Raw genomic sequence first — 27,873 nt, 5'->3', positions numbered from 1 at the left:
GGCAAACTTCAGTACTGATTTCTTTTCTCTTGTAGGGAGGTACACACTGCAATGCAGATATGTCAGTCTTGGGAAACAAGTTTGAATCTGGTACAGTATTAACATTTCAGTCTTGTAGAATGTTTTGAATTTTCACTGATGCAGTATCATGTTGCCTAGTTTCATTATAATTTCTAGAAATTTAAGCTCTCATTTGATACTAAAATTATATCTGCTGCATAAGGAATTTTTTTGAGAGAGCATCTTATTATGTAGCCCACGTTGGCCTGGAACTCTGGCCTTTCCTCGAAGCCCAGACTGGCTTCAAGCTTGTGATCCTCCTGCCTCAGCCTCCTGTATGCTGGGATTATAGGCATGTACCACTATTCTTGGCATAAGTAATTTTTGATTGATTTTAAGAAACAGCCTATGGTTTTACCCATAAAAACAACTATCATTGTTTGAAAGTCAGGTTCAAATTACATAGTTATGTAATACAAAACCATAGCTATAGCTGGGCATGATGGTGTGTCTATAGCCCTAGCACTGAGGAGGCTGAGGTAGGAGGATCCCTAGAGCCCAGAACTCCCAGGCCAGCCTGGGCAAAATAGTGAGACTCTGTCTCAAAGAAAAAAAAAGACAAAAGTATAGCTGTTGTGGACCAGTTTCCTCTCCATCCTAGTAAGCCTTTAAAAAAAAGTTCATTGTGCTAAAATGTTTAGATCACAAAATAAATGATTTCATTCGCTCCTATATAATTTATTAACTGTACATTAGAATAGTAAATATCATTCAACTACCACAACTAAGTAAGCATAACTATATTTTAAATATGTTTAAGTGAAAAGCTATGTGTTAAGCTATAGACAAGAGAGCTACTGGAAAATATTGCATCTTATGCCTATAGCATAACATATAGAGATATTAAAAATGTGAATGAGAGATGTAATTATTCCTGCTCTATCTCTATTCCTGCTTTAGCTCTAACTAAATCCTTTTTGGTCCTTTCCTGGGCAAAGTATTATTGTTTTCAATAGCAAAGTACAGATCAAACCAAAAATAAAAGCTTAGATTTAGGGCTTGTGTATATATTTCTCAGTATTGAGAGTACTCACATTCTAGGTCTTTCTGGGATGCTAGGAAAGCCCCTTAGCTACCACCATACCTCCTTCAAAAAGCAAAGGCATCTTTGTTATTAAAGTGAATCTTGGGTTCCCTGCTTGCTTTGTCATAGTATGGTCTCCTTACCATAGCACAGCAAGTGACTCACTACTAAGAATTCCCTTTCCCATGCAATAACTATTTTCCCAAGTATTTGATTAGTAGCAATTGGTGCTGCAATTGTACACTGCTTTTTGCTTAAGAATGGCAACAATTTGGAGAAACCATCCTCTGTAAGGGGCATTGATCTAATTCCAGTATCCTCAGCAACTTCTCTCTCCAAGAAGATTGGAAAGGTAAGAAAGGAGCCTAAAAGTCTCTGTCTCTTAAAATACTGATAAAATTAATAGTTATTCAAATATTTGGGGGAATATATTTGACTATGGTATATCTGTCTCTAAGTGACAGTTTTCCTGAAGAGCATGGTAGTGCTTCTAATCCTAGCACTCAAGAGGCTGAGGCAGGAAGATTCAGGAGTTTGAGTCCAGCCTAAATTGTTTAGCAAGACTCTAACAAACAAAACAAAGTGATAGTTTTCCTTTTTCCATCGCTTAAAGTATTATTTAAATATATTAAAATTCATCAACTTTAGGTTAATTTTGGTAATTGTGTACAATTCTATAACTGCACCCATATTCAAGACGTAGAACAGTTCTCATACTCTAAATAATTTCCTTGTTATCTTTTCTGTTCATTCTCCCCCTGGCCCATTATCCCTGCCTGCCCTAGGAAGCCACTGATCTGTTTTCTGGGAAAGGTGGTGGTTTTCAAACCTCTATTCTAATTTGGTTTTAGCAATGTCTTTTTCCATCATTATAAATTTGTGTGAATTGCACCAGATGCCTCCAATCCTATTCCCTATTCTACATGACAATTTTCAGTGTAAGTTTATGTTGCCTGAAAATACCAAATGACTTGTAAAAAAATGAATTTTAGAAGCTTAAAAGAAATTATATCTCCAGCTTCTATGACAATCAAAGAAGTTATTTCTTTTTAGTGAAGTTGAAATATCACTATTTTGGATTTATCCTTTTGTAAAAAATCAAGTAAGAAAATATGAAGAATTCAGCAATTCATTAACCTTGCTTGACCATAATCTTCTTCTGATCAAGCTTGAACTTGTTCATAAGCATTGGCTATATCTAGCACTTTAAAGAACTTCTCCGTGATTCTCCCCTAGATTCAAGGCAAGTCCCAACCAGTACTGCAAGAACTTCTAGACTATAAGGTTTCAAAATCCTGAGTCTTTGTGAACTAGAAAACAATTTTGTCCTGAGGTATTCCTGTGTTTACCCATGTTTAGAGAAAGGCAATAAGATGATGTGATATCATGTAGTATATAGAGTTCTCATTAGTGTATGTACTCTGATCTTTTATAATGAAATAATCATTGATTTTGTTCAAAACTTTTCTAGTAATGATTATGATGGTTTTATTTCAGAATTCACAGGCCCACCAACACTGTTAGACCAAGTAAATTTGGACCATTAATAAGAAGAGGTATCTTTATCTATAAAATTCTTATAAATGTGAATTGAAAATTTTAATTCCAGTTAATCATCTATTATGACTTTTATTATATGAGCATAATTCACCAAACTAGCTGCCTTAACTACTTTTCAAAATAAGGTGGGAAATGAATGAATGAACAAATAAGTAGAGTTAGTCAGTCAGTCAAGGATTATACTAGATCTCAACCCCTGTCCCACAGCTACACATACACATTTGTAGTGTATGTGTAGCAAATTAGATCTCCTTACAATATTAACAATATGTGTGATAGTATATGGTTTTTAAATTAAATATATGGAAAGTGACCTACCTACTCAGTAGTACAAGGACAGTGGAAGGAACATAAGTATTTCTTTTAAAATTCCACGGTTCTAACTGGTAATGGTAGTACATGGTATACTATAGGTATATAGTCCCACCAGCTGGGAGGCTGAGGCAGGAAGATTGCAAGTTCAAGGCCAGCATGGGCTACATAGCATGACTCTATCTAAAAAAAAAAACCCTCAAAAAACTGCAGTCCTATAGACTAGTACTGGGGAGGCTGAAGCAGGAGGATCTCTTGAGCTCAGCCTCAACAACATAACAAGACCTTATATCATGGGGTAGGAGGGAAAGGGGAAATGGAAATATAATGGAGGGGGTGAACTTGTTCAAAGTATACTGTATACATGTATGGAATTATCACATTGAAATCCCCTCATTATTAATGTATGGTAATTAAAAAATATAAGCAACAAAAGACCCCATCTCAAAAGTTAAATAAATGAACAAATAAATAAATCAATAAAATCTCCACAGTCCTTAGATATCACTTCTCAATGCTACCTCACTAAACTATGTTCCTCTTCCTTTTTAAACACCATTATCGGCTTAGCAAGCACAAGGCCCTGAGTTCAAACCCCAGTACTACAAAAAAGAATGATTAAATACCACTATCAAAATATGTATTTGATACAGAGTTTAACTACAGTGGGAAAGGGAAATGGGCAAATAGAAAAGAGATTATTAAACTTTAAAGTGTTATTTGTGTCAAACCCATTGTGGTAGGAGAGACAAAGAAGAAAATGAAGGAAATTTACCTCAGTGCTTTATGTATTTTGGATTAATAGCAATCCTCTTAACAATGTACCTACCTCAGCATGTATTATTTATACTATTTATAGTCTAAGACTAAGATTAGATAAATTCTGGAAAACTCTTCCAAACTAAGTGCATTGTTTTTTGAAGATGTATTAATGACTAAACTTAAGGGCCTTTTGCCTGTGCTATGAAGTCTGGGCTAATACTGAAAAGATATTCAAATATATCAGCTATTTAACAGTTTTTAGGAAGTTGAAGTCATTTGAGTATTTAAAATAAAGTGTAATTAGGGTCGGGGATGTAAAGTATGCTTAAATTGAAGATAGTGCTTTTCCAACTTAAATAGTTTTCCTTTCACTACATTTATATATAAAAGTGTTATTACATTGAAATTGTTTGAGATTTTATTAGAATTTATGATTTAAAAATTGTTTGGGGGCTGGTAATGTAGTTCACTATTAGCATACTTACCTTGCATGTGTGAGGCTCTGGATTCAGTCCCCACCACTGCAAGAAAATTTTTTTTTGAGAGTTTAGTGAAGTTTATTGGGGAACAGAAAGTGAAAGGATTTTTATTGGGGAGACAGAAAAGTGAAAGTAAAAGTAGGGAACTCCTTCAAGGAGGAGGGCACCTGGAAATCGGTAGTACTACAAAAATTGTTTTTATTGTTCAGTTTTGATTTAGTGTCTTCCCAGTGTCTTAGTAGGTCTGATTTTCAGCTGGCCTGAAGGACAATTGCCTTATTTCTTTCTGGTGTCCCTAAAGGAATGTCAAAGTAAATTCCGTTTATACCACATTGTCTATATTCTAAGTCAGACCCTCCCAGGCATACCTATATGAATCTGGTAATAATTCATCTAGCATTCTTGGCCAGATTCAATAACAGATAAATAGAAATCTAATGTTTTTTGTTTTGTTTTTATTTATTTATTTTCATTAGCATGCATTAATAGTATAGGGGGATTTCATTGTGATAATTCCATAGATGCATACAGTATACTTGGAACAAATTCATCCAGACATCTGATCTTATTTATGTATTTTGGAATATGAATAGTCATTTGGGAAACAACAAACTATATCCTATTTAGAGCCCATTAACACAAATGAAATATGGGGAAAGGTAGTATAAAAATAAAAAGAAGTCCCGGGGGGAGGGAAAATGCTAAAAAGAATGAGACTCTGAAAAAGATTAGAGTCTCCAAGAATATGAAGTCTTTTCGTCTGTGATAAGCAGCAGTTCATTCCATTAGGAGTGTTCAAGAGTAAATAAAGCTTCAAGTGGGAATTCTAAGAAATTTACAGAAATTAGGTATCTGTAAATACTGTTTTATAAGTAATGCTGGTTTTAGAAGAGACTATTTTAATTTTCTTTTATGAGGAATTTTTTACTTGTCATGTTTTTAATTTAAATGAAAAAGAAGAGGTTAGTAGGTTGTTTATACCAGTGTAAGTGTAATCTGGCAAGGGACAGAATAGTAGACTTCTTTAGAGCCTTATGGAGCCACAATTTTACTTGTAGGGAAGGTCTGTGGAATCTCTGTCTCTAGGGTCATTTTTAAATGTAGCCTTAGTATTTTATCACTCAAAATATTTTCCGCCTTAGACAATAAGGGCTTGAATGTCAGTTTTCTCATGACCAGACTCTGTTATCTTATGAATGTGAAACATTGTGCAAATTTTAACGTTTACTTCAAGGCAACAATTACAGCAGTGCAGTTTTTTGACATGGGATTTTTTTTAATCTTTAAAATACATTTATTTTGTTTATTGTGTGCTATAAAAGAAAATATCTATTTAGTTCATCCTGTATGTTTACCAAAATAAAGATGGCAACAACGTAAAGGTTTAAAGTACGGAATAACATTAAGCTTATTAAACAGCCTTACTACATAACTATATAAAATCATGTTGTAGGATTTAGTTATTAATAAAAAATGATAATCACTAAAAACAAAAGGTAGATTAAATATCATTCTTATACATTACAAACCCAATTTTGTCTCAAAATCAATCATGTATGATACATATTCATAAATTTCTGAAGAGTGATTGATCTACTGTTTTGTCATAGGTCAAATAGCACTTGAAGTTTACCTAAACATTTTGCAAGTTACTACCAACATACTTCTTCAGATACTCCCCAGCTTTCAGAAATGAATGTGCACTGAGTATGAACATGAGGTTTTTTAACATTCATTGGCCATTTTCACTTGGCTTTTAAGTCTACTTTGTCTATTGTATATATTCATAAGTATGGTACATTATTAATTATATTTAAAAGTTATAAAACTAATATCCCAAATGGAAACTATCAACTTTAGTTCATTTCTCTAATGTGTATGTTATTAATATGGTGAATACATTTTTAGAAGGGAGGTTTTGGCATTTGATTAAGAGGTATTAGAGAAATACATTAAAATGTACACTTAGAGTATGCACAAGGTACCAGGTTCTATCCCCAGCACCATATACACACACACACACACAAAAAGTTAGCTGAAAGTGTTATTGAAAAGATGCCTCAGAAAGTGTGTTTTAATAATCAAAGTGGGACATAAAGGAGTGGATTTTTTTTGTATTGTTACTGCTAGTTTTATTGTACTGCTTTTGTGAAACTGCTCTTGTGACTAGTGCTGGTTATTTGCATCATGTATTTTGAGTTCCTGTATAGACAAAGAAGAATGTACAGAGAGATCTCTTGAATTCTGTTACAAATGAGCAGCATTTTCTTCTCCTAATTTGTCTCCAGATATCTTGATGGAAACAGTAGCAGTGCTGGATCTTCTTATAATTTACCACCTAAAATCAGCACTTTCACAAACTTGCTCTAACTTGGTTTGGGGTGTGTGTGTGTATGTGTGTGTGTGTGTGTGTGTGTGTGTCTCCACTGACAAGAAAGTCTAGGGATAGGTGAATCACTTAGTTGAAGTCTGCTAGAATAGAGAACCTGTATCAAAATCTAAAATATTGATAAAAAATTCCTCATCATTGTGTATAATTGGAATGATGCAGATCAGATGTAGGTATGCTCAAGCATGGGGAAAAGATAGTGGCACTAGAATCTTTTTAACAATGACCCTAATGGAATTAATCAGGGTAAAGGAAGCTTATGTTTGTCTATGATGCAACTGAATATAAGATGACATACATGGTGGTCTCCTGAAACTGAGGCAGGAGTCTATAAATTGGCCAAGGACAAGTAAACTATAAATATTATCTTTGTTACTCAGCTTATTTTTGGCAAATTTTTATTAGTGTTAATTAATTGTACAATGGGTTTTCATTATGATATTTGCATACATGCATATAATATACTTTGAATTCACTCCCTCTATTACTCTTTCTTATCCTCTTTCCTCCTACCCCCACTTTTTAAGTCATTAGTGGGTTTTGTTTTGCTATTTTCCTTTATATACGATGTACTTCTACCGTAGTCATCCCCCTTATTTTCCAGTTCCTCCTCCTGCTGGTTCCCCCACCAAAAAGTCTTCCTTTTACAATCATGTCATATTATTATTTATTAAGGTCTAGATTCTAGATATAAGTGAAAACAAATGATATTTGTCTTTTTGAGATTGGTTTATCTCATTCAACATGCTAATCTACAGTTTCATCCATTTTCCAGCAACCAGCATAATTTTGTTCTTCTTTATGGCTGAATAATAAATACTCCATTGTGTATATTCATTCATTGGTTGTTGGGCACCTAGGCTGATTCCATAGCTTGGCTATTGTGAATAGAGCTGCTGTAAATATGGGTGTACAGGTGTCTCTCTAGTATGCTGACTTACATACCTTCAGCTATATGCCCAGGAGTGGGATAGCAGGATCATATGGTAGTTCCAGCCTTAGTCTTGTGAGAAACCTCCATACTGATTTCCATAGTGGCTGCATTAGCTTAACATTCCCACCAACAAAGTATAAGTGTTCCTTTCTCCTGCCCCAAACCACCCCACATCCTCACCAGCATTTGTTGTTTGTTTTCTTGATGATAGCCATTCTGACTGGGGTGAGATGGAATCTCAGTGACATTTTGATTTGCATGTCCTTTATGGTTAAGGATGTTGAACATTTCTTTATATCTATTTATTGGCCATTTGTACATTGGGAACTGACTGTCTAATTCATTTGCCCATTTATTAATTGGGTTATTTGTTCTTTTGGGGTTTAATTTCTGGAACTCTTTATATATTCTAGATATTAATCCTTTGATGAATAGCTTGCAAAGACTTTCTCCCATTCTCTCGGTTATCTCTTCTTTATGGTAATTTTTCCTTTAATATACAAAAGCTTTTTAATGGCTGGTGGAGTGGTTCAAATGGTAGAGTGCCTGCCTAGCAAGAATGAGGCCCTGAGTTCAGACCCCAGTACCACCAATCCTTACTCTTATTTCCTGAGCAATTGAAGTTCTGTTCAGAAAGTTGTTATTTATGTGTATATTTTCAAGTGTTTTGCTTATATATTCCTGTGGCAGTTTCAATGGTCTCATCTTACATTACAGACTTTGGTCCATTTTGAATTAATTTTTGTACAGGTTGTACACAAGGATAGGAATGTAGTTTCAATCTTCTGCATATGGATATCCAGTTTTCCCAACACCATTTGTTGAAGAGGCTGTCTTTTCTCTAACATATGTTTTTGGCTCCTTTGTCAAAAAGCTGTGTGGGTTTATTTCTGGGTCTGCTATTCCATTTGGTCTGCATGTCTGTTTTTGTGCCAGTAACCAGGCTGTTTTTGTTACTATGGCTTGCTAGTATTATTTGAAGTCAGGTATTGTGATACCTCCAACATTTCTCTTTTTTGCTATTGCATTTGCTTTGCTATTCAGGGTCATATGAATTCATAAAAAATTCATGAATTTTAGAATTGCTTTTTCTAGTTCTGTGAAGAATGACATTGGAATTTCGATTGAGATTGCATTGAATCTGTAGATTTTTTTCAGTAGTATATCCATTTTCACAATATTAATTCTAACAGTCCATGAACATAAGAAGCATATTCCATCTTTCTTTCTTCAATGCTTTAGTTTTCATTATAGACATTTTTTTTTTTGCAGTACTGGGGTTTGAACTCAGGGCCTCATGCTTGCTAGGCAGGCACTATACCACTTGAGCCACTCTGCCAGCCTTTTTTTGTTGAGTATTTTGAGATGGGTTCTTGTGAACTATTTGCCCAGGCCAGCCTTGAACCTCAATCCTCCTGATCTCTGCCTCCTGAGTAGCTAGGATTAACCGGCATCCAGTTACTGTAAATATCTTTCACTTTTTTAGTTTCATTTATTCCTAGGTATTTTTTTGAGGCTGTTTGTGAATGGGATTGTTTCCTGATTTCTTTCTCAGCCTGTTCGTTGTTGTTATATAAAAAAGCTACTGATTTTTTTTTTTTTTTGGTGTGACTGGGGTTTGAACTCAGGGCTTCATGCTTACAAAGCAGGCACTCTACTGCTTGAGGCACACCTCCAGTCCATTTTGCTCTGGTTATTTTGAAGAAGAGGTCTCATGAACTATTTGCCTGGGCTGACTTTGAACCATGCTCCTCCTAATCTCAGCCTCCCAAGTAGCTAGGATTATAAGAGTGAGCCACCAACACCCAGAAAAGCTACTAATTTTTGTAGTTAATTTTGTATCCTGCTATTTCATCAGATCTAAGAGGTTTTTTTTTTTTTGGCCTCTTTCACTGTCTTTTAAGTATAGGATCATATCATGTGCAAATAGGGATAATTTGACTTCATTCTTTCCTATTAAAAAATATGGAATGCTCCAGGCACCAGTGGCTCATACCTAGTGGCTAATCCTAGCTACTCAGGAGGATCACAATTTGAGGCCAACCTGGGCAAATAATTCATGAGACCCTATCTCAAAAATTCCCAACAGAAAAAGGGGGCTGACAGAGTGGCTCAAGTGGTAGAGCCCCTGCCCAGCAAGTGTGAGGTTCTGAATTCAGTAAGAACCTCTCTCAAAAAGAAAAGAAAACAATAATAATAACAATGAAAGACTAAGCAAGATTGATTTTCACAAGCCTGCATAATACGTAGGTGGAGTCATATATCACATAGGAATCTAGGAAACTTTCTCACCTACCTTAAGAGTGGAAGACTTAATGACTATGGTCTCTCAGAAATAAATGCATTAAATGAATGCTATTAAGTGAATTCATAATAAATTGCCTAATAGCTACTTGAATGCAATTTGAAGATCTCTGTGGCTTAATGATTTTACGAAATTGGTAACATAATTGCTCATGTCAACACTTGGGGGGAGGAACCAGATTATATTCTTGTGATTATGGGTGTCAGGATATCTTACTTATAGTTTCTGCTCTGCTTTTAGTTTTGTGTAACTTTGGGTAGGTCACTTCACATCCCTGGACTTCAGGTGCCCAATTTGGACTAGGTCCATTTCTGCTTCTTAAAATTTTATTGAGTCTCTGGAATCATCTGCCTTCACCTTTGCTAGTAAAATTCATGATGGCATGAAATTTCCAAGCACTTTAAAAAAATATTAAGGAAATTAGACAGCTTTATACCTAATAATTTTATTCTTCCTGGCAATAAGAAACTCATTTTGTTCAGCCTCATCAATAGTTTCCTCTCTTCTCTGAATTATGCATGATTTATGATGAAATATGGAAAACTAATTTCTCCCTGGTTTCTTGTTTTGTGTAAACAAATGATCTTCTCACAATTTCCATATTAATAACAAGTTCCCATGGACAAAGCACTCACCATGAAATTTTTTTTGTACTGTAACTGCAGCTTCAGACAAAACAAAATAAAGATGTGCTTAGTATGTTTGTTTCAGAGAAGAGAGACATGGCCAAAACCTGGATCAACTATGAAAACTCTATCCTGATATGCATTAGGAAGTGCTCAACTAGCATTAAAAAGCAAGATACCAGCAAAGAGCTTTTTCTTTTTCCTTGATAATTATTGTATGGCTAGAAGAAAAACCCTCTAATGTCAATTTAGCTTATTTCTTGGCGTGGCTTTTGTGCTTGGTAACTCTCCATTGAACACAAACAAAAAAGTACACACTTGAAAGATGTAAACAGCTGGTTTGTGATTTTGTGCTGAGGAAGGAAATACTTAAAATTTTCATTATCTAGCACAGGAGCCTAATTATACTTTCCATTTCTAGTCTCATTCTTCTGAGAGGAAGGGTTTCATTTACTTCCTTAACTAGACTTTAGTTAAACTCTTTAGGGGTTTAAGTCAAGTCCTATTCCTGGGTGATCTTTTCATAAGAGGGGGATCTTGGGAAAGGAAGGTACTGAGGCCAGCATGTTAGGGAAGTTCAGCTAAAACTCCCTTCAGCTTGATTTGAAATACATTCCTATGCCATGTGGATTAGCAGAGATTTTTTTTTAAAGAATGTTTATAAAATTCAAGGCTGTTGAGAATATGGGGAAAGTGACATTTGAATTTACTGTGGTAAATTTCTAATGTTTTTTCTGTATTTATTTTTTAGGTTTTTTTTTTTTTAAGGTGGGACTGGGATTGAAACTCAGGGTTTAATCAGTACCAGAAAGCAGGTACTCTACTCCCTGAGCCACACCTCCAGTCTTCTAATGTCCTTTCTGATGGAAGTTCAAAATCTTTCAGAAGGTGGATGGGTGCCAGTGACTCATGCCTGTAATCCTAGATACTCAGAAGGCAGAGATCAAGAAGATCACAGTTCGAGGTTGGCGTCAGCCTGGGTAAATAGTTTACCTGACCTTGAAAATAGCCAACACAAAAAAGGGCTGACAGAGTGACTCAAGTAGTAGATTGGCTGCTTAGCAAGCATGAGACCCTGAGCTCAAACCTCAGTACCACCAAAAAAACCCCCACACCTTTAAAAAGTACACATTTTTTGACACAATCCTCTTCCTCCTCTTTCTCTTCCTCCTCTTTCTCCTCCTCCTCTTCCTCTTCCTCCTCCTCCTTCTCTTCTCCTTCCTTCTTCCCCTCCTCCTCATTCTCTTTCTCCTCTTTTTTTCTTTTTGGTAGTGCTGGGGATCAGACTCAGTACCATTTGCATGCTAGGCAAGTGCTCTAACTACTTAGATACACTCTTACCCCCCAATAAAGAAATTTCAGGAATTTTTCTTACAGAAAATATGGGATGGTTTGAAAAGAATGTTCATTATAATATTATTTATATATGTGAAAATTTAATTGTGAAAAACTTACTGTCTTCAACAATTGGTACTGGGGCAACACTTTGTCTACATTCAAAATAATGGAGGCAGGCCATGAAAAGGAATGGAGTCCTGATGCATGCTACAATGTGGATGAATCTTGAAACATTATGCTAAGTGAAGTAAGTCACAACTATAAAGGATGTGGTATGAAGCATTATTCAGACTGTTTATTAACCTATGTTCTTATTTTTAAGGACCATCTTGTGTGATTACAGTTATGTAGAATACCCTTTGGGAAACATTGGGTTATTTTAGAAATTCATACACATGGTTTTGGGGGGCTTTTTTATTTGGGTGCTTGGGATAGAATCCAAACACATGCTAGGCAAGTAAGTGTTCTACCACTAAGCTACATCTCCAGCCCTCATATATAGTTTGTAATTATGTGAGAGAGGAAGTAAGTGGATTGATTCTATCTGAAGTTTAACTGAAAGAGTCAAACAGTCTTTCAAAAGTTGAAAAGTTCTGCTAATTCAAAAATTCTTCCTGATATTGAGCTAAAATTTACCTTCCATCCTTTGATCCTAATTTGTGCTAGGGAATGCCACAAAACAAGCAAAAGCTATCTCCTGTTTCACAGATAAGACCTTCAAATATTTGGCAATAGCTACTATATCTCCACAAATCTTTTTGCCTCTAGGATTATAATTCCAGTCATTTTCTTTGAGATGATTGCCAGTGGCCATCCTGGCCATTAGTCTAAAGACATTTTCCAGTTTATCCTTAAAGTGTGGCACCAAGAAATGACCATAACACTCCATACTTTTTTGAAAGAAAAATATTTCATTTTATTCTTAAATGTCAATTACTTATAAAAGGATGTGTATACCATTTGGTTACCAGATTTCTTTGCAAATCTGGGAGCCTTGTATGGTCTGGTTCCATACTGATTTCTGTTTAATGCATGCATTTTATAAGAACAACTGCTGAATACCTAGCCTCTCAAAGTATAACACAGTAGCATAATCTAATGTTGAAACTGAACCACCTTGAAATAGACATTCACTTGGTGTCCAACAGGTATCAAGAATCACTCTAGCCAGGTGTGGTGGTACATGGCAACATTCAGGAGACTGAGGCAAGAGGGTTGTGGTGAGTCCAAGGCCAGCCTGGTCTACTTAGCAAGTTCCAGACCAATCTAGACAACACAGTGAGACCCTGTCTCAAAAAAATGAAAACTCAGTTTTATTTAGAAAATAAACTGATTTGACTTTTTCTAGAGACTCCTAACATTCTAAGGAATAGCTTCAAATGATTTCCCATTTCTTTTAGTTAACTTAGAAGTTCAAAATAAATTATATTCAGTTAAAGACAATCTATGACTTATTAAAAAGTCTCAGTGACATATTCGACGTATATTTGGCCTCCTGAACTCCCTCACTTACTGTTAGGAAAATAATCTGACTTCATAGATACTTCCCAGTGTCCTGTTAGTTAGGGACTGTGGGTATTTGGAAAGACACCAACCATGGTATCACCCTTTGGATTTTGGTGACAAGATAGTAATTAAAACACAAAGCTAAATAAAACAGTAGATGTACTTTCTCTATTTTACCATACCAAACATCTAAGGGTTTATAGAGCACATGTTACTAGGCAACAGGCTTTTCTAATCCCACTTTACAAATGGAAACTCCAGCATAAGTGCCAGGGTTGTCTGAGTCTTGTCTGGGATTCCCCAAATGTTGGGCAGGAGAAGGAAGCCATTCATGGACTACATAATGTAGCCCCCACATTCACCAGTCTATCTATCTAAAGGGAATTGATGTATCTTTACATGGTGAAATAAGGGGCAATGTGCTTATCAGTGATGATTTCTATCCTACAAGGTCTTTTTTGCTTGACAGAGGGTCCAGATAACATATCACATCTGGGAGCTGTTTGGGGTCATTAGAAAATGCCTCCTCTACACCAAAGATTAACTCCTTCTGCTCTTAGCTTTTTTGTTTCCATGAGAAACTTTTCTTTAGTTTTCAATTTCCTCTAAGCATGGGATGCTCACATTCCAGGGTTACTACATTATATTGAACTTTTTTTTGGTTGTAAGCCCTTTTACTGACCCTTGCTAATTTTGTGGAATTCTCATTATTCAGTGACTTTGAGTAGGTCAAAGTCCAATGTTAATTCTTATGAAAACAGCTTTCAGTTTTGAAAATACAGGCTGACTTCTCAGGAAGTCAAATAGCAATAGTATGCTTTGAGAGACTCAGCAGGTTAACAGGACCCTGGCACTGTCTCTTGGCTAATGTGTTCTTTTTTTAATTGTTTATTCATTTATTCATATGTTCATACATTGTTTAGGCCATCTCTTCTGCATTCCTCTTGTCCCCTCTCCCCCTACCTCGCTTCCAGGCAGAACTTGTTCTGCCCTCTTCTCTAATTTTGTTGAAGAGAAAACATAAGAGATAATAAGAAAGACATAGCATTTTCGCTAGCTTGAGATAAAGATAGCTATACAGAGAGATTCCTAGCATTGCTTCCATGCATATGTGTACAGAAGTGTGTGAACCTGAATTGGTTCATCTCTACCAGACCTCTTCACTATTTCCTGGTCACCTTTCCATACTGGCTTCTGTCACTTTAAGATTATTTTCTCCTCTACAGTGGGCACATCAAACACTTTCAGGTTTTAGGTTTCCTTCCCTTTCCCTATTCCTGTATGCATTCTCCCCTTAGTGTGTGACTCATGTCCAATAATATTACTGCATTTGTTTTAGGTCTAAAGTCCACATATGAGGGAGAACATACGATTTTTGGTCTTCTGAGCCTGGCTAACCTCGCTCAGGATGATGTTCTCTAGTTCCATCCATTTACTTGCGAATGACAAGATTTCATTCTTCTTTATGGCTGAGTAAAATTCCACTGTGTATAAATACCACATTTTCTTAATCCATTCATCAGTAGTGGGGCATCTTGGGTGTTTTCATAACTTGGCTATTGTGAATAGTGCTGCAATAAACATGGGTGTGCAGGTGCCTCTGGAGTAATCTTATTCACATTCCTTTGGATATATCCCTAGGAGTGGAATTGCTGGATTGAATGGCAGATCTATGTTTAGTTTTTTAAGAAGCCTCCATATTGTTTTCCAAAGTGGTTGTACTAGCTTACATTCCTACCAGCAGTGTATGAGGGTTCCTTCCCCCCCCACCCCCCGCATCCTCGCCAACATTTGTTGTTGGTGGTGTTTTTGATGATAGCTATTCTAACAGGGGTGAGGTAGAATCTTAATGTGGTTTTGATTTGCATTTCCTTTATGGCCAGGGATGGTAAGCATTTTTTTCACGTGTTCTTTATTGTTAGTTCTATTCTGCTTCTTCCCCAGAAGCACTTGCTGAATTAGACAACTGAAGTTGATAAAATTTGTCTTTACTTTCTTCCTACCTTGTTTTTTGCTGCTACTTCCCCTGTAACTGTCCACTGTGCCCCCACTGGTATCTCCCCTGCTCCACCCCTTCCCTGAAGGGGCCAGTGTTCCAGCAGCACACCATCTTCCCCTCTTCTAATCAAAACCCCCATTCTATGGCCAGGCATAGTGGTATATGCTTGTGATCTCAGCTACTTGGGAGGCGGAGGTAGAAAGATTGTGGTCCAAGGCCAGCTTGGGCAAAAGTGCAAGACCTTATCTAAAAAAAAGGACTGAGGTTGTGGCTCAAGTGGTAGAGCAAGCATGAGGTCCTCAGTTCAACCCCCAATACCGCCAAAAAAAAAAAATCCTACAAAAGCTGAAATCAATTTGGGCATTCTGATTAAAGGTCTTCATAGGAAAATTAAAGTGACTGATAAATTTAACTCCAGGGAGGAAGTGTTCATACTTTAAAGCAGCAATTTAGTTCTAATCTCAGTCACTGGCATTTAATGGGTCAGAGAATGATGTAGCTGGAAGTCTCCGTCTCCTTCTTGTCCCTTCTCCAAGTCTCCCCTAAGCATGACATGGAGTAGGCAGAAGCCAGTGGGTTCTTTCTCTCCTCCATCCCCATTATTTTTCTTCTTTTTATTGGCATATATTAAATTATATATAGCAAGGGGTTTCATCATAACATTTCTGTACATGCATATAATGTACTTTGATCATAATCACCACGCTCTTACTCTTTCTCATCTTCTCCTAATCCCCTCCTTTTCCTTCTCCTTCTGCCTCCCTAGTAGTACCTCTTTTACTTTCATGAGTTTGCCTGTTTTTTTGCCCCTAGCATCCACAATCATATTTCCATTATTGTTCCTATTTATTTAGGAGGAAATTGAGACTTGGGAACATTAATCACTTTACACAGGTTTCCTCCTAAAATAAATGGGGAAAATGATGGTATCTACCTCATAGGTACTCATGTGTAGATGAAATTATCTGCTGCATGTAAAACACAAAGCTGCCTGAAAAATAGTAAGTACACAATTTAGAAAGTGCCTCTTGTTCTTATTTACAAACTGGGCTCTGGAAGGAAGAAGCTGCTGCTAAGTATCACACAGTCTCCCTTCCTAGACCTTATGGCATGTCATATTGGCTTTTCATTTATGCCAGTATTATGAGGTTTCCTGTAAAATAAATTGAAGTAGGAAAGTAAGTTGATGGAAGGAGAATCACTAGGTATCAGGTCATACGTGGATATGTCAAAAATGATGATGAATACAAGTGAATGCTTATTTGAGTGATTCCTTCTTCTAGAATAAGTTTAAACTGGGGGTGTCGGGCACCAGTGGCTCACACCTGTAACCCTAGCTACTCAGGAGGCACAAATCAGGAGGATCATGGTTTGAAGCCAGGTCAGGCAATAGTTCATGAGACCCTGTCTTGAAAAAAAACCACAAAAAAAGGGCTGATGGAGTAGGCTGATGAGTTTTTTTTCAAAAAAAAATTGGGATGATAGCTCAGTGGTACAGTGTTCACCTAGCATGTGCAAGGCCTTGGGTTCAAAGCCCCAAATGGGATAGTCCCTCTATTTAGTATTGCATCTTGCCTGTCCCTACTTCTTCTAAGATTTCTTTTTTTTTTTTTTTTGGCAATATCCAGATTTGAACTCAGGGCTTACACTTGCTAGGCAGGCCCTCTACCACTTGAGCCATGTTTACCCCTACTTCTATCACTTTTGAACCCCTTTAACCTGCTCCACTTTTCCTTTGTTCCCATGGGTCTTACCACTTTCTAATATATTAATAGTAATAGTAGTAAGTAATAGTAATATAGTTTGCTAATTATTTTTACTGTTTGCCTCTCTTTGGTAGAGCATAAGCTCTACCAAGGCAGGAATCTTTTCCTTTTTTGGTTCATTAAGTGAACAAAATACTTAAAACAAGGCCTGGCCTATAGTAGATGGTTATTAAATACTTAGCAAGTAGCTGGGCCTGGTGGCTCATGCCTGCAATCCTAGCAATTTGGGAGGCTGAAACCAGCAGGATCATGGTTTGAGGCCAACCCAGGCAAATAGTTCATGAAACCCCCCATCTCCAAAATAACCACAGAAAAATCGACTGGAGGTAAGACTCAAGTAGTAGAGCACCTGCTTTACAAGCTCAAAGCCCTGACTTCAAGCCCCAGACCCACAGAAAAAAAAATTGGCAACTGACTGACTAAATGATGATGGCATTCATAATCCTTCATAATCTGGTCCCACTCTATATCCAGCAGTTTCCCCATGCATATCCTTCGCACACCCATCCTCATGTACTTACTCATACACTTTGTCCTGGATAAAAGTCATGGATCTATGCAGACTTAGTTAGAAGAATGTTCTTCACTGTCTGGGCTTGTATCAGTGCAAAATGTGAAAGATCCTAAATATCCATTAATAATTTATAATTTCAAATAAAAAAGAAAAAAATTATAATTTCAAGAAATCATGGTAACTTTCACTCTATGGAGGACAATTTGGCAATGTCTATCAAAATTACAGACACATTGCTTTGACCCAGAACTTCTGCTTTTAGGAGTTCACCCCACATATACACTTGCTCATGTGCCAAATGCATATGTGTCAGTGAGTTGCTACAGTCCTTTAGTCACAATTAGACACAGTAGTAACAACTCATTAAATTATGATGTAGAGCTGTATTTGTTGATATGAGAAGATAATAATAGCTAACATTGATTCTACTTGCTATGTGTCAGGCACTGTGGTAAGTTATTTTTTATGTATTTTCATCTCATTTAATCCTCATAACTACCCTATGAGGTGGTTACTGTAATAGTCCATATTGTACCCAGGAGGAAATGAATTCAATCATAGAAGTTAATTTACTTAACCAGGGCCAGATAGCTAATAAGTAGCAAAGCTGCAATGTCCAAAACATGTTATGACAAAATAGTTTGCATAGTATGATACAATTATATAAAAATATAGATAGATAAATGGATACATGTGCATATAAAAAGCTTGGAAAAAGGGGTTAGGTATGGTGGCTCATGCCTATCTATCATCCCAGATACTGGGGAGATGGAGATAGGAAAGATTGTGGTTCCAGGCCAGCCATGGCAAAAATGTTAGTGAAACCCCATCTCAACAAATAAGCTGGGAGCTAGGCGCCAGTGCCTATAATCCTAGCTACTCAGGAGACAGAGATCAGGAGAATTGCAGCTAGAAGCCAGCCCTCCAGGCAAATAGTTCTCAAGACCCTATCTCAAAAAAAAAAAAGCTATCATAAAAAAGGTCTGGTGGAGTGACTCAAGCAGTAAGAGCAACTGCCTAGCAAGTATGAGGCCCTGAGTTCAAACCTCAGTGCCGCAAAAAAAATAAATAAATAAACTGGGTGTGGTAGTGAGGTTTGTAATCCCAGCTACTGGAAGGCATAGTTAGGAGTATCAAGGTCTAAGGCTGGCCCCAGGCAAAAATTTGAGATCCTATCCATAAGTTAACTAAAGCAAAAAAAGGGTTGGGGGCATGATTCAAGTAGTATAGCACGCCTGCTTAGCAATCACAATCACAAGGCTCTGAGTTCAAACCTCAGTATTGCAAAAAAAAAAAAAGGAAATATTGGAAACAAATATATCAAAGTGTTAACGGATGGTGGTGAAATTTTGAGGAATTTTAATTTTCTTCTTTCTACTTATTTAGTGCTTTCTTTTAAATTTTGGAGCCAACATAGAGGAAAAAGTGAAGCCATGAGGCACATGAGTTACTCACGTAATTTTAAAGATTACTAAATTTTAAAAATCTAGTGTTAATGTGGATCAGTGACACAGATATGTTGGAAGTAGTTTTAGGCTAAGAGGGAAAAAAAAAAACTAGTGGGCAGGATAGTTTGCCAAAAGCAAAAGACCCTGGAGCCAAGTGAGGAGAAGGCAAGAGAACCTAGTTGCTAAGAGCGCAAATAGAAGGGGTAACCTTGAAGAGGAGGCACCTCCTTCTCATGAGGCTAGGGGTAGAGAGGTGAAAGGCATGGGTGAGTATGCAGAGAACTGGGGGAGGCAGATGAGGAGGAGTAAAAAGAAGGAGTTACTGTTGGATGACCTATGCCCTGTCATTGAAATCCAGAGCAAGGCACTGGACTGTGAGGGTCTGAGGCAAGAGTCTGGTAGGGGATGCGAGGCGAGGGAGCAGATTTGGAACAATTGCTGAGAGAAATTTAATACAGATATATAAAAGGACTGCCTTACAGCCTTTGGGGCCCAGCTGGGGCTGGCTGGCCAGGCTTTGTAGTGGAGCCAACTTCCTGACCTTCTCCAGCAATAGCTAGCAGCCTGAGAGCAGGCAATGGAGAGAATACATGGTGGGGTTTTCACAGAGCTGGGGATTGGCAGAGCAGGTGCTGCCGAAGGTCACAGGGAGAGGGAGCCCAGTGGATCAACACTAAGAGCTGAAATGGCTGGTCATGGGGCCCACTTGGAAGGAGGAAAGGAAGCCAGGCTACTGATGTCCTCTGGGAAAGGAGAGGGAAGGAAGGGCAGGCTGGTGGCTGTGGGGCCAAAGAGCGTACAGAGAAACCAATAGGAAGCTGAGGTCTGAGAGGTGCTTCTGAGTTTGAAATGTTGGAGTGGCCCCCCTAGGGGACCCTAGGAGTAAGTGGGAAGGAACAGCCAGGAAGCTGCATGATAAAAGGGTACAGACAAAACTTAACTGTTATCTTTGTGTTGTCTTTTTTTTGAAAAAAAAAGGCTCAGGACATGACTCAAGTAGAAGAGTGCCTGCCTAGCAAAGGCAAAGCCCTGAGTTCAAACACCAGACACCAATAGAGAAGGGGGGTGCAAACAGAATTCAGACAATTCTTATCTGAAGGAGGACAATTTGGCAATATCTACCAGAATTACAAATGCAAATTCCCTTCCATTCAGCAATTCCACTTTAAGAAATTTCTCCTATCAACATACTTACTTGCTTTTGTGCAAGAACATTATTAAATTTGAGATATTGCAGCATTGTATGTGACAGCAGCAGATTGTAAACAGCCTGAAAGTCCATCAATAATGATTTCATTTGTTAAATAAATTTTAGCTCATAACCTGGAATGCTAGGTGGTTTGTAAAAAGGAATACACTCTTTATGTGCTGATGTGGAATGATCATCACTATTAACAAATAGTTAATAGTTAACAAGGAGAAACGAGATGCAGAAGAGTATCAATAGTTTGCAATCTACTTATTGACATGCATAAAAGAGCTCCAAAAGAAGACATTCTAAAACTGCTAATATTGGGGGCTGAGGTTGTAGCTTAGTGGTAGAGTGCTTGCCTAGCATGCACAAGACCCTAGGTTCAATCCCCAGCACACAAATCAGACAAATAAAAGACTGCTAATATTGGTTATCCCCAAAGAGAGAAAGCTATTGGAAAGTAGACGGGGAGTGATTAGAAACAGTTGCCTAGGGACAAGGATGGAAGGGGACTTTTCATTTGTCCTTTTTTTTGGTACCTTTTGAATTTTGAGCCATACTACTTACTGAGAAAGTAATTTAAAAACTATATATAGATATAAATTAGACCTCTCAGTTTAAGTTTTGTACATATATAATTTGAATCTCTTTTATAGATATAAGTCATTAAAACAAAACCACAATAGAAACTGCCACCAGAAATTTGTTTCAAACCAATCAGTTTGCCAAGGTTAGGTAGGGATTTGGATGAAATGAAATTATTATCTGTCAATAATTATTGAAGTTGGGTGATGGGCATCTGGGGAGCTGTTTTTATTTGGAACATTTTTGTAGGTCAAAAATGATCAAATTGCAGGATGTCATGGTACACACCTATAATTCCAGCACATGTGAGGTTGAGGCAGGAGGGTAGAGAGTTTGAGGCCAGCCTGGGCCACATAACAAGTTCAAGGCCAGCCTTGATTCAGATCAAATTTTGGAAATTTCAAGTGGTTTAATGATGTTTTCACTATTTTCCCAATTCTTTCATAATGCAAACATTTAAAAAGAAATCCAAAGAATCCCACCAGTCCCTTGCTAAGAACATTCATGTACTTTCTCATCCTGGGTCTTGTATCTCATAATGGAATGGAAATTCCCATTTCCCACATCCACTTCTGAACAGCTGCACTGCTTCACTGATTTCCCTTTATTATGGGACCTGGTACAGTTCTCAGGAGTTTTCCTATTAACAACTATCTCTCTGTGTCCTGTTGTGTGTTAATTGGCTACTGCCTTATCCTTATTGCTGGCAAAGCTCATTCTGTTCTCAAAAAATCACTTCTTTAGTTTCTTATGATCACTTGACATTCTCTTCCTGCCTTACCATTTATTATTAGCAACCCTAACTAATTTGGGGCCATGCCCTTAACCAGGTTAGTGGTTGTATATTCAGTATACATCACTAGAAAGGTCATTGGTAAGCACACTTGTGTTCAACCTTTCAACTTCAACTGGTTTTGCCTACGCCTGCTCTTCTTATGTTACCTCAGTGGCTATGGTGGCCTCATCTTGGCCCCTCACACCTGTTAATCCCTGCCTTGTTGTCTGTCCACAGGAGACAGATGGCTTCTTCTTGCTGTCTAAAGGTCCAGGCATCTTCTCTATATCCCACAGTCTGTCAGCCACCTCTGCTTGTATGTCTCACCCCAAAACTTCACAAGGTTTCCCAACTTTAAGCCTCCCCATTTACCTTCTCTATAAAGAGCCCCTCTGGGGTAGCACCCCTCCTCCAACTCTCACAGCAGCTTTTATCAGATGGAATCATGCTTGCCTCTTTATTTGCTCATCCTACGTCAGACTGCAAGCCAAGGATAGAGACCATGTCTCATTCTCCCTTGAATATCTCACACCTAGCACAGTATCAAGCATATGGTTAAATGCTCAAAATTGTATATATATATATATATATATATATATATATATATATATATTATGCATATACATGTACACGTACAGATATATTTTCAGTGCTGGGAATTGAATCCAGAGCCTTGCTCATACAATGCAAGCACTCTACCATTCAGCTACCCTACCCCCCAAATAATATATTTTTTAAATGATAATTTGAAAATCAGAAAATTGTATACAAAATAAGCAAAATAAAGCCAGTGTGGTGCATATACCTATAATTCCAGCACTCAGGAGGATCGAGGCCAGCCTGGGCTACATAATGAGACTCCATCTCAAAAAAAAAAAAAACCAGCAAAAAGAATTTTTACATCCCCTTTGTCAAGATTCATCTGTTGTAAATATTTCATTATATTTGGTTTATCATTTTTCTCTTTCTACACATATATACACAGATACACACACAATTTTTCCCCAAATCACTTGAAAGTAAATTATAGATACCATGTCCTTTCCCCCCAATTCTTTCATATTTGTTTCCTAAAAACAATGACATTGTATTATATAAACACAGTATTTATCAAATTCAGGAAACATAACATGGATACAGTATACTAACATATATATAGTTCATATTCAAATTTTAATTACCCCAATAATGGCCTATATAGCCATTTTTAATCATTCATGATCCAGTCTAGGATCGCATGTTGTATTTAGGTTGGATTATTTATTTATTTATTTATTTGGGGGGGGCGGCCAGTACTCAGCCTTGAACTTAGGGCTGTGCCACTTGAGCCATGCCCCCAGTCTTTTTTGCTTTAGTTATTTTTCAGATACGGTCTTCTGCTTTTTGCCTGGGCTGGCCTCAAACTTTGATCCTTCCGATCTCTACTTTCTGAGTAGCAGGAATAACAGGTATGAGTCACTACATCTGGCTATTTAGTTGTCATGTCTCTTAGTTCCCTTAAATCTCCTTAATCTGAGGCCAGGCATGGTCACATATGCCTATAATCTCAGCTACTCTGGAGGTAGAGATCGGGGGCTTATGGTTCAAAGCCAGCATGGGCAAAGAGTTGGAAAGACCCCATCTCAACCAAGTCAGGTGTGGTGGTCCACATCTGTAATCCCAGCTACATGGGAGGCATAGGATCAAAGTCCAAGGCCAACTCTATCTAAAAAATAACTGAACCAAAAAAGGGCTGTGGTAGAGCACCTACCTAGCAAGCTTGAGGCCCTGAGTTCAAACCCCAGTACTGCCAAAATTAATCTCCTTAAATCTGGAACAATGCTGAACTTTTTTGTCTTTGATGATGTTGACATTTTTGAAGAGTATAATAGGACAATATTGGCCAATTATTTTGTAGAATGTCCTTCAATATGGCTTTGCCTATTATGTCCTTGTGAGGGTCAGGTTATGCATTTTTGGCAGGAGTGAAACATAAAAGGGCACACAATGATTGTTGCTGGTGTAACTTTTATTCCTTGGTCAAGATAATGTTTTCCAGGTCTTTCCACTGTAAAGATAGTATTCCCTCTAGGCACTTAATAGCTAATATCTGGAGAGATATTTTAGGATGATGTAAATATCATATTCCTCACAAAATTTTACTTACTAGTTTTAGAATACATTGATGATTATTGCTTGAATAGATTATTACTTTGATCAAGCAGAGGCTGCTATTCTAAGCAAAGGAGGCATCCCTTCTACAAAACGAATAGATGATTCATTTAATCAGTGAATATGGATTATTTTGAAAATTACTATTTGGCAACCACCAAAGGATCTAGGCCAAAGCAAGGTGGCAGCTTGGCTTTAAAGCTTGGGATTCTTTTTGTTTGTTTGTTTGTTTGTTTGTTTGTTTTGAGAGTGAGAGTCTCATTGTACTGTTCTAGGCTGGCCTAAAATAGCGATCTACCTGCCTCAGCCTCCAGAGTGCTAGTATTATAGGCATATGCTACCACACCTGGCTAACATATGATTCTCTTGGAAGTGCAATACTGGAGTTTTAACTCAGAGCCTCATGCTTGCTAGGCAGGCTCTCTACCAGTTGAGACATACTCCCAACCCCACATGATTCTTTAGAGTACTTGGGAACCTGAGACAAGGTCAGTTCTCCTGCAAGCCCCCTGGCCTTAATCAGGGCCCAGAATGGACTCCATGGCCTTCCCAAGATAGTCTCCATGCAGAATGCTATCAGCAGGGGCTAGAGGTGTGGCTCAAGTGGTAGAGCGCCTGCCTAGCAAGCACAAGGCCCTGTGTTCAAAACCCCAGTATTGCCCAAAAAATTTTTTTCAAAATATTTTTGGCTAGCACCAGCAGCTGTTTACACAGTAGGCACCATGCCATCAAACTTGAGAACAGAGAGGGAGAAAGAGGGCACTTTTGCCTTCCCTTTTGATGTATTTCAAAAATATGACCTATGCATAGTAGTGCATGCCTGTAATTCCAGTACTTGGAAGGCAGAGGCAGAAGGATGCTGAGTTTGAGGTCAGCCTAGGCTACGTAGTAAGACCCTACCTCAAAAAAAAGTAAAATATATTTTTTAAAAAGAAAAAGATGGGACTAAGGATGTAGCTCAGTTGGTAAGTACCTGTCTAACATGTACAAGGCTCCGAGTTTGATCCCCAGTACCACAATATAGAAAGAAAATATGAAATGGAATTCAGCATTCCACACAAGCCTTTCTGCCACATTTTGAGGAGGTTGGATCAAGGCATTGTTTTCATGTGCAAAGAAAGAGCACCATGGCTATATGGAGGCCAGAGGGAAGTGTGTTCCAGGGACTGTATTATAATTTCCTGAGGATGCTATAATATAGTATCACAGACTGGGTGGGTTAAAACAATAGACATGGATTCTTTCATGGTTTTAGAAGCTGCGAGTCTGAAACGAAGGTGTGGGCAGGCCCATACTGTAATTTATTGGGGAAAATCCTTCCTTGCCTCTTCCAGCTTCACGTAGTTCCAGCTCTTCCTTGACTTGAAGCTGCACAACTCCAGTCTGTGGCTCCATCTTCATGTGACCTTCATTCTTTGTCTGCCTGTGTTCTTCACCTGGTGTTTTTCTCTCTGTGTGTGTATTTATGTTCAAATCTCCCTCTTCTTACAAGGAGATAGTGGATTAGGGCCCACCCTAATGACTTTTTCTTAACTTGTAATAAATAGTATCTTTACAGCAGAAAGAGCCTATTTTCCATATAAGGTCACATTCACAAGATTCCAACATGCCTTTTTATGATTCAGTCCACAACAGGGACCATATATGAAATCCAACCCATCTGAGAACACAAAGTAGAACCCTATTCTCTGTAACACTTATCCTGGTATAGCAGAACTCTCTCTCCTGCTCACTTTACTTTTGACTGTTCGTCCCCATGTAAGGAAGGAAAATAAGATAGGCAGAACACGCTCAGCCCCTTGAAATAGACTTAGGACATAATTTTCAAATGATCACGAGCTATTCATGTAGCTATTACATAGAAGACAATAATAGAAAATAATCAGTCTGAAGAGCTCTTGCCCCTGCAGTCTCTCATGTAATTCTAATAATTGCTTTAGGATATAAATATATGTGTTACCATTTGACAGATGGGGAGCATGAGAACCAGAGAGGCAAAGTGACTTCCTACAGTTCACACAGCTACTAACTTAGTAAATCCCATGTAAGATAGGGTCATGTCCGAAGGTTATCAACAAATACTGAGCGTCTACCATGGATGAATGAATGAATGAATGAATGACCAAATCTGGGATAATAGCTCTTCCTTTTCTGATCCATTCCTTTTTCCGTTGTACCTCATGAATAACACACTGAAATTTGGTCCCAAAACAGTGATCACAGTGTACATGTGAGTATGTCAGATACCCTTCTGAATTCTGAGGCAATAAGCATATCAGACTATAATTGATTCTTGTTATTGATCCACACCTGATAAACTTGATCAAGAAGACATTTTGTCAATATAATTAAAAAACATTGGCTTCTAATTTTACTTGAGATGCATAACATTTTTCTAAAATAATGTTTAGACTAAAGGTAGGTTTTATCACAAGAAATGTATTTGCTATAACAATGTATCAGGGAAGGAAAGAATTCAGCATGTTGGTTGGGGATGTAGCTCAGTGTTAAAGCACTTGCCTAGCATGCATGAAGCCCTGGGTTCAATCTCTAGCACCACAAAAATGAAAATAAAAAAATAATTCAGTATGTGTCTTATATATCTTTGAAGTGGAATGTTGGCATACCCTTATGTTCATTTCGGGTCTTCATCAGCATCACTGAAGCAGCCAGTGCCATTTATCCTTGGCAATGAGGACTCATTGATAAGCTACTGTGTGGCCAACCCTATGCTGGGTACTGGAGGAGAAAAAAGAAAAGCTTCCAGTCTAGTGAGCAATGTGGCATCCACATGAGAAAACAGTGAGCAGAACAAGGAGGAGGTTAACATTTGCAGAGTACCTGTTAGGTGCCAGGCACTTTCCAAACCTTATAAGTTGATACCCTCATTCAACAGAAGAGCAAACTGAAGGTTGGAGAGGTTGAGACAGTTTACAAGCTTATGTAGCTAGCAATTGATAGAGTCAGGTCCCTGTAATTGAAAATAAGAGAATAATATGAATGAGACAATTTACATCAACCACACATTTGCACATGCCAGATGAGTGGTACTGAAGTTTCCAGGAGATACATGGAATGTATGAAGGCCAAGATGGGGCCCCTGGGAGGTAGGGTGTGTCTGGAATCTGACAGACTGTGGCAGGTGTTCCCACCCCAAATCCCTTTATAACCTACCCGTGACAACCACCTGTTCCCACTGAAGGACTCAGGCTTTGTCCACCTCTTCTTGTGTACTCAGAGATTTAAGAAGGGGAAACTCGTTCAGATTTCTGCATTCAACTCAAACTCATGCCTCTCTGATGCTGGCTGAACGGTTATTTTTCCATGTGCCTGATTTCGCCAGAGAACAACTCCCTTTGAGCTGAGAGGAGCCTCTCTGCTTTGCATAGTGGCCTGGTGCCTCCCATTTCAGAACCACCAAACCTCTCCTCTTTCCTACCCATATGCTTGGAAGGAGTAAAAGGATTTTAATATGTTTCTGCTTTTTTTTCCATGGCAGGGAGAAGACCTGGCTTAGTCAGAAATAGAATCTTCCCGGTCTGTTCAAAGCATTACTATTGGATAACTCCATCTGAAACATCAGGTTCATAGACTGAAATGAAAAAAAAAAACTTAAAAAAAAACCCATGCAATTCTCTGACTTTTTTTTCCTCAGTGGAGAAATTCAAATGGAAAAGGGAAACTTTGTTCTAAATCTGTACTTCTAGCTCTCAAGAGTCAAGGAGTAATGGTAATGTATGTGTTTGTAGGGGGTTCTCACAAAAGAAAAAAAATTGGAAAATGAAGGATTTTTATAGGGCATGGAAAAGAAATAGAGGACTAGGGGGCATGGCTCAAGTGGTAGAGTGCCTGTCTAGCAAGCATGAGGCTCTGAATTCAAACCCCAGTATCATGGAAGGAAGGAAGGAAAGGAAGGAAGAGAAAGAAAGAAACAGAGTGAGAGAGAGGAAGGAAGGAAGGAAGAAAGAGAAAAAGTAATACAGGATTGTACTTGAGGGTTGTTTTTTTTTATCTTGAAATAAATTATAGATTCACAGGAAGTTGCTCTTCACCCAGTCCCCCAATGAATACCTCTCACACAATGATAGTACAATAGAAAGGCTAGAAAATCTGACATAGGTACAATATGTGTGTCTAGTTCTATGTTG

At 37.8% G+C, this 27,873-nt stretch overlaps 1 protein-coding gene across 1 annotated transcript in view; it reads left to right on the top strand.

Annotated features, from left to right (window-relative positions):
• The window catches only part of LOC141419708 (P2R1A-PPP2R2A-interacting phosphatase regulator 1-like), a 40,427-nt gene extending 13,080 nt beyond the window's left edge, over positions 1-27,347 (top strand). Inside the window, exons 5-8 of the mRNA XM_074063155.1 lie at positions 36-90; positions 1,344-1,436; positions 2,582-2,640; positions 27,225-27,347. Of these exons, the coding sequence (XP_073919256.1) occupies positions 36-90; positions 1,344-1,436; positions 2,582-2,608 (175 nt within the window). The 3' untranslated portion in view covers positions 2,609-2,640; positions 27,225-27,347. The remainder of the gene's footprint in view (positions 1-35; positions 91-1,343; positions 1,437-2,581; positions 2,641-27,224) is intronic.
• Positions 27,348-27,873: the final 526 nt, after the last annotated feature.

This window comes from Castor canadensis, chromosome X, assembly GCF_047511655.1.
Source record: "Castor canadensis chromosome X, mCasCan1.hap1v2, whole genome shotgun sequence".
In the NCBI taxonomy this organism is placed as follows: domain Eukaryota; kingdom Metazoa; phylum Chordata; class Mammalia; order Rodentia; family Castoridae; genus Castor; species Castor canadensis.
Note: the sequence above shows the minus strand (reverse complement) of the source record. Positions and strands in the feature narration are given on the sequence as shown.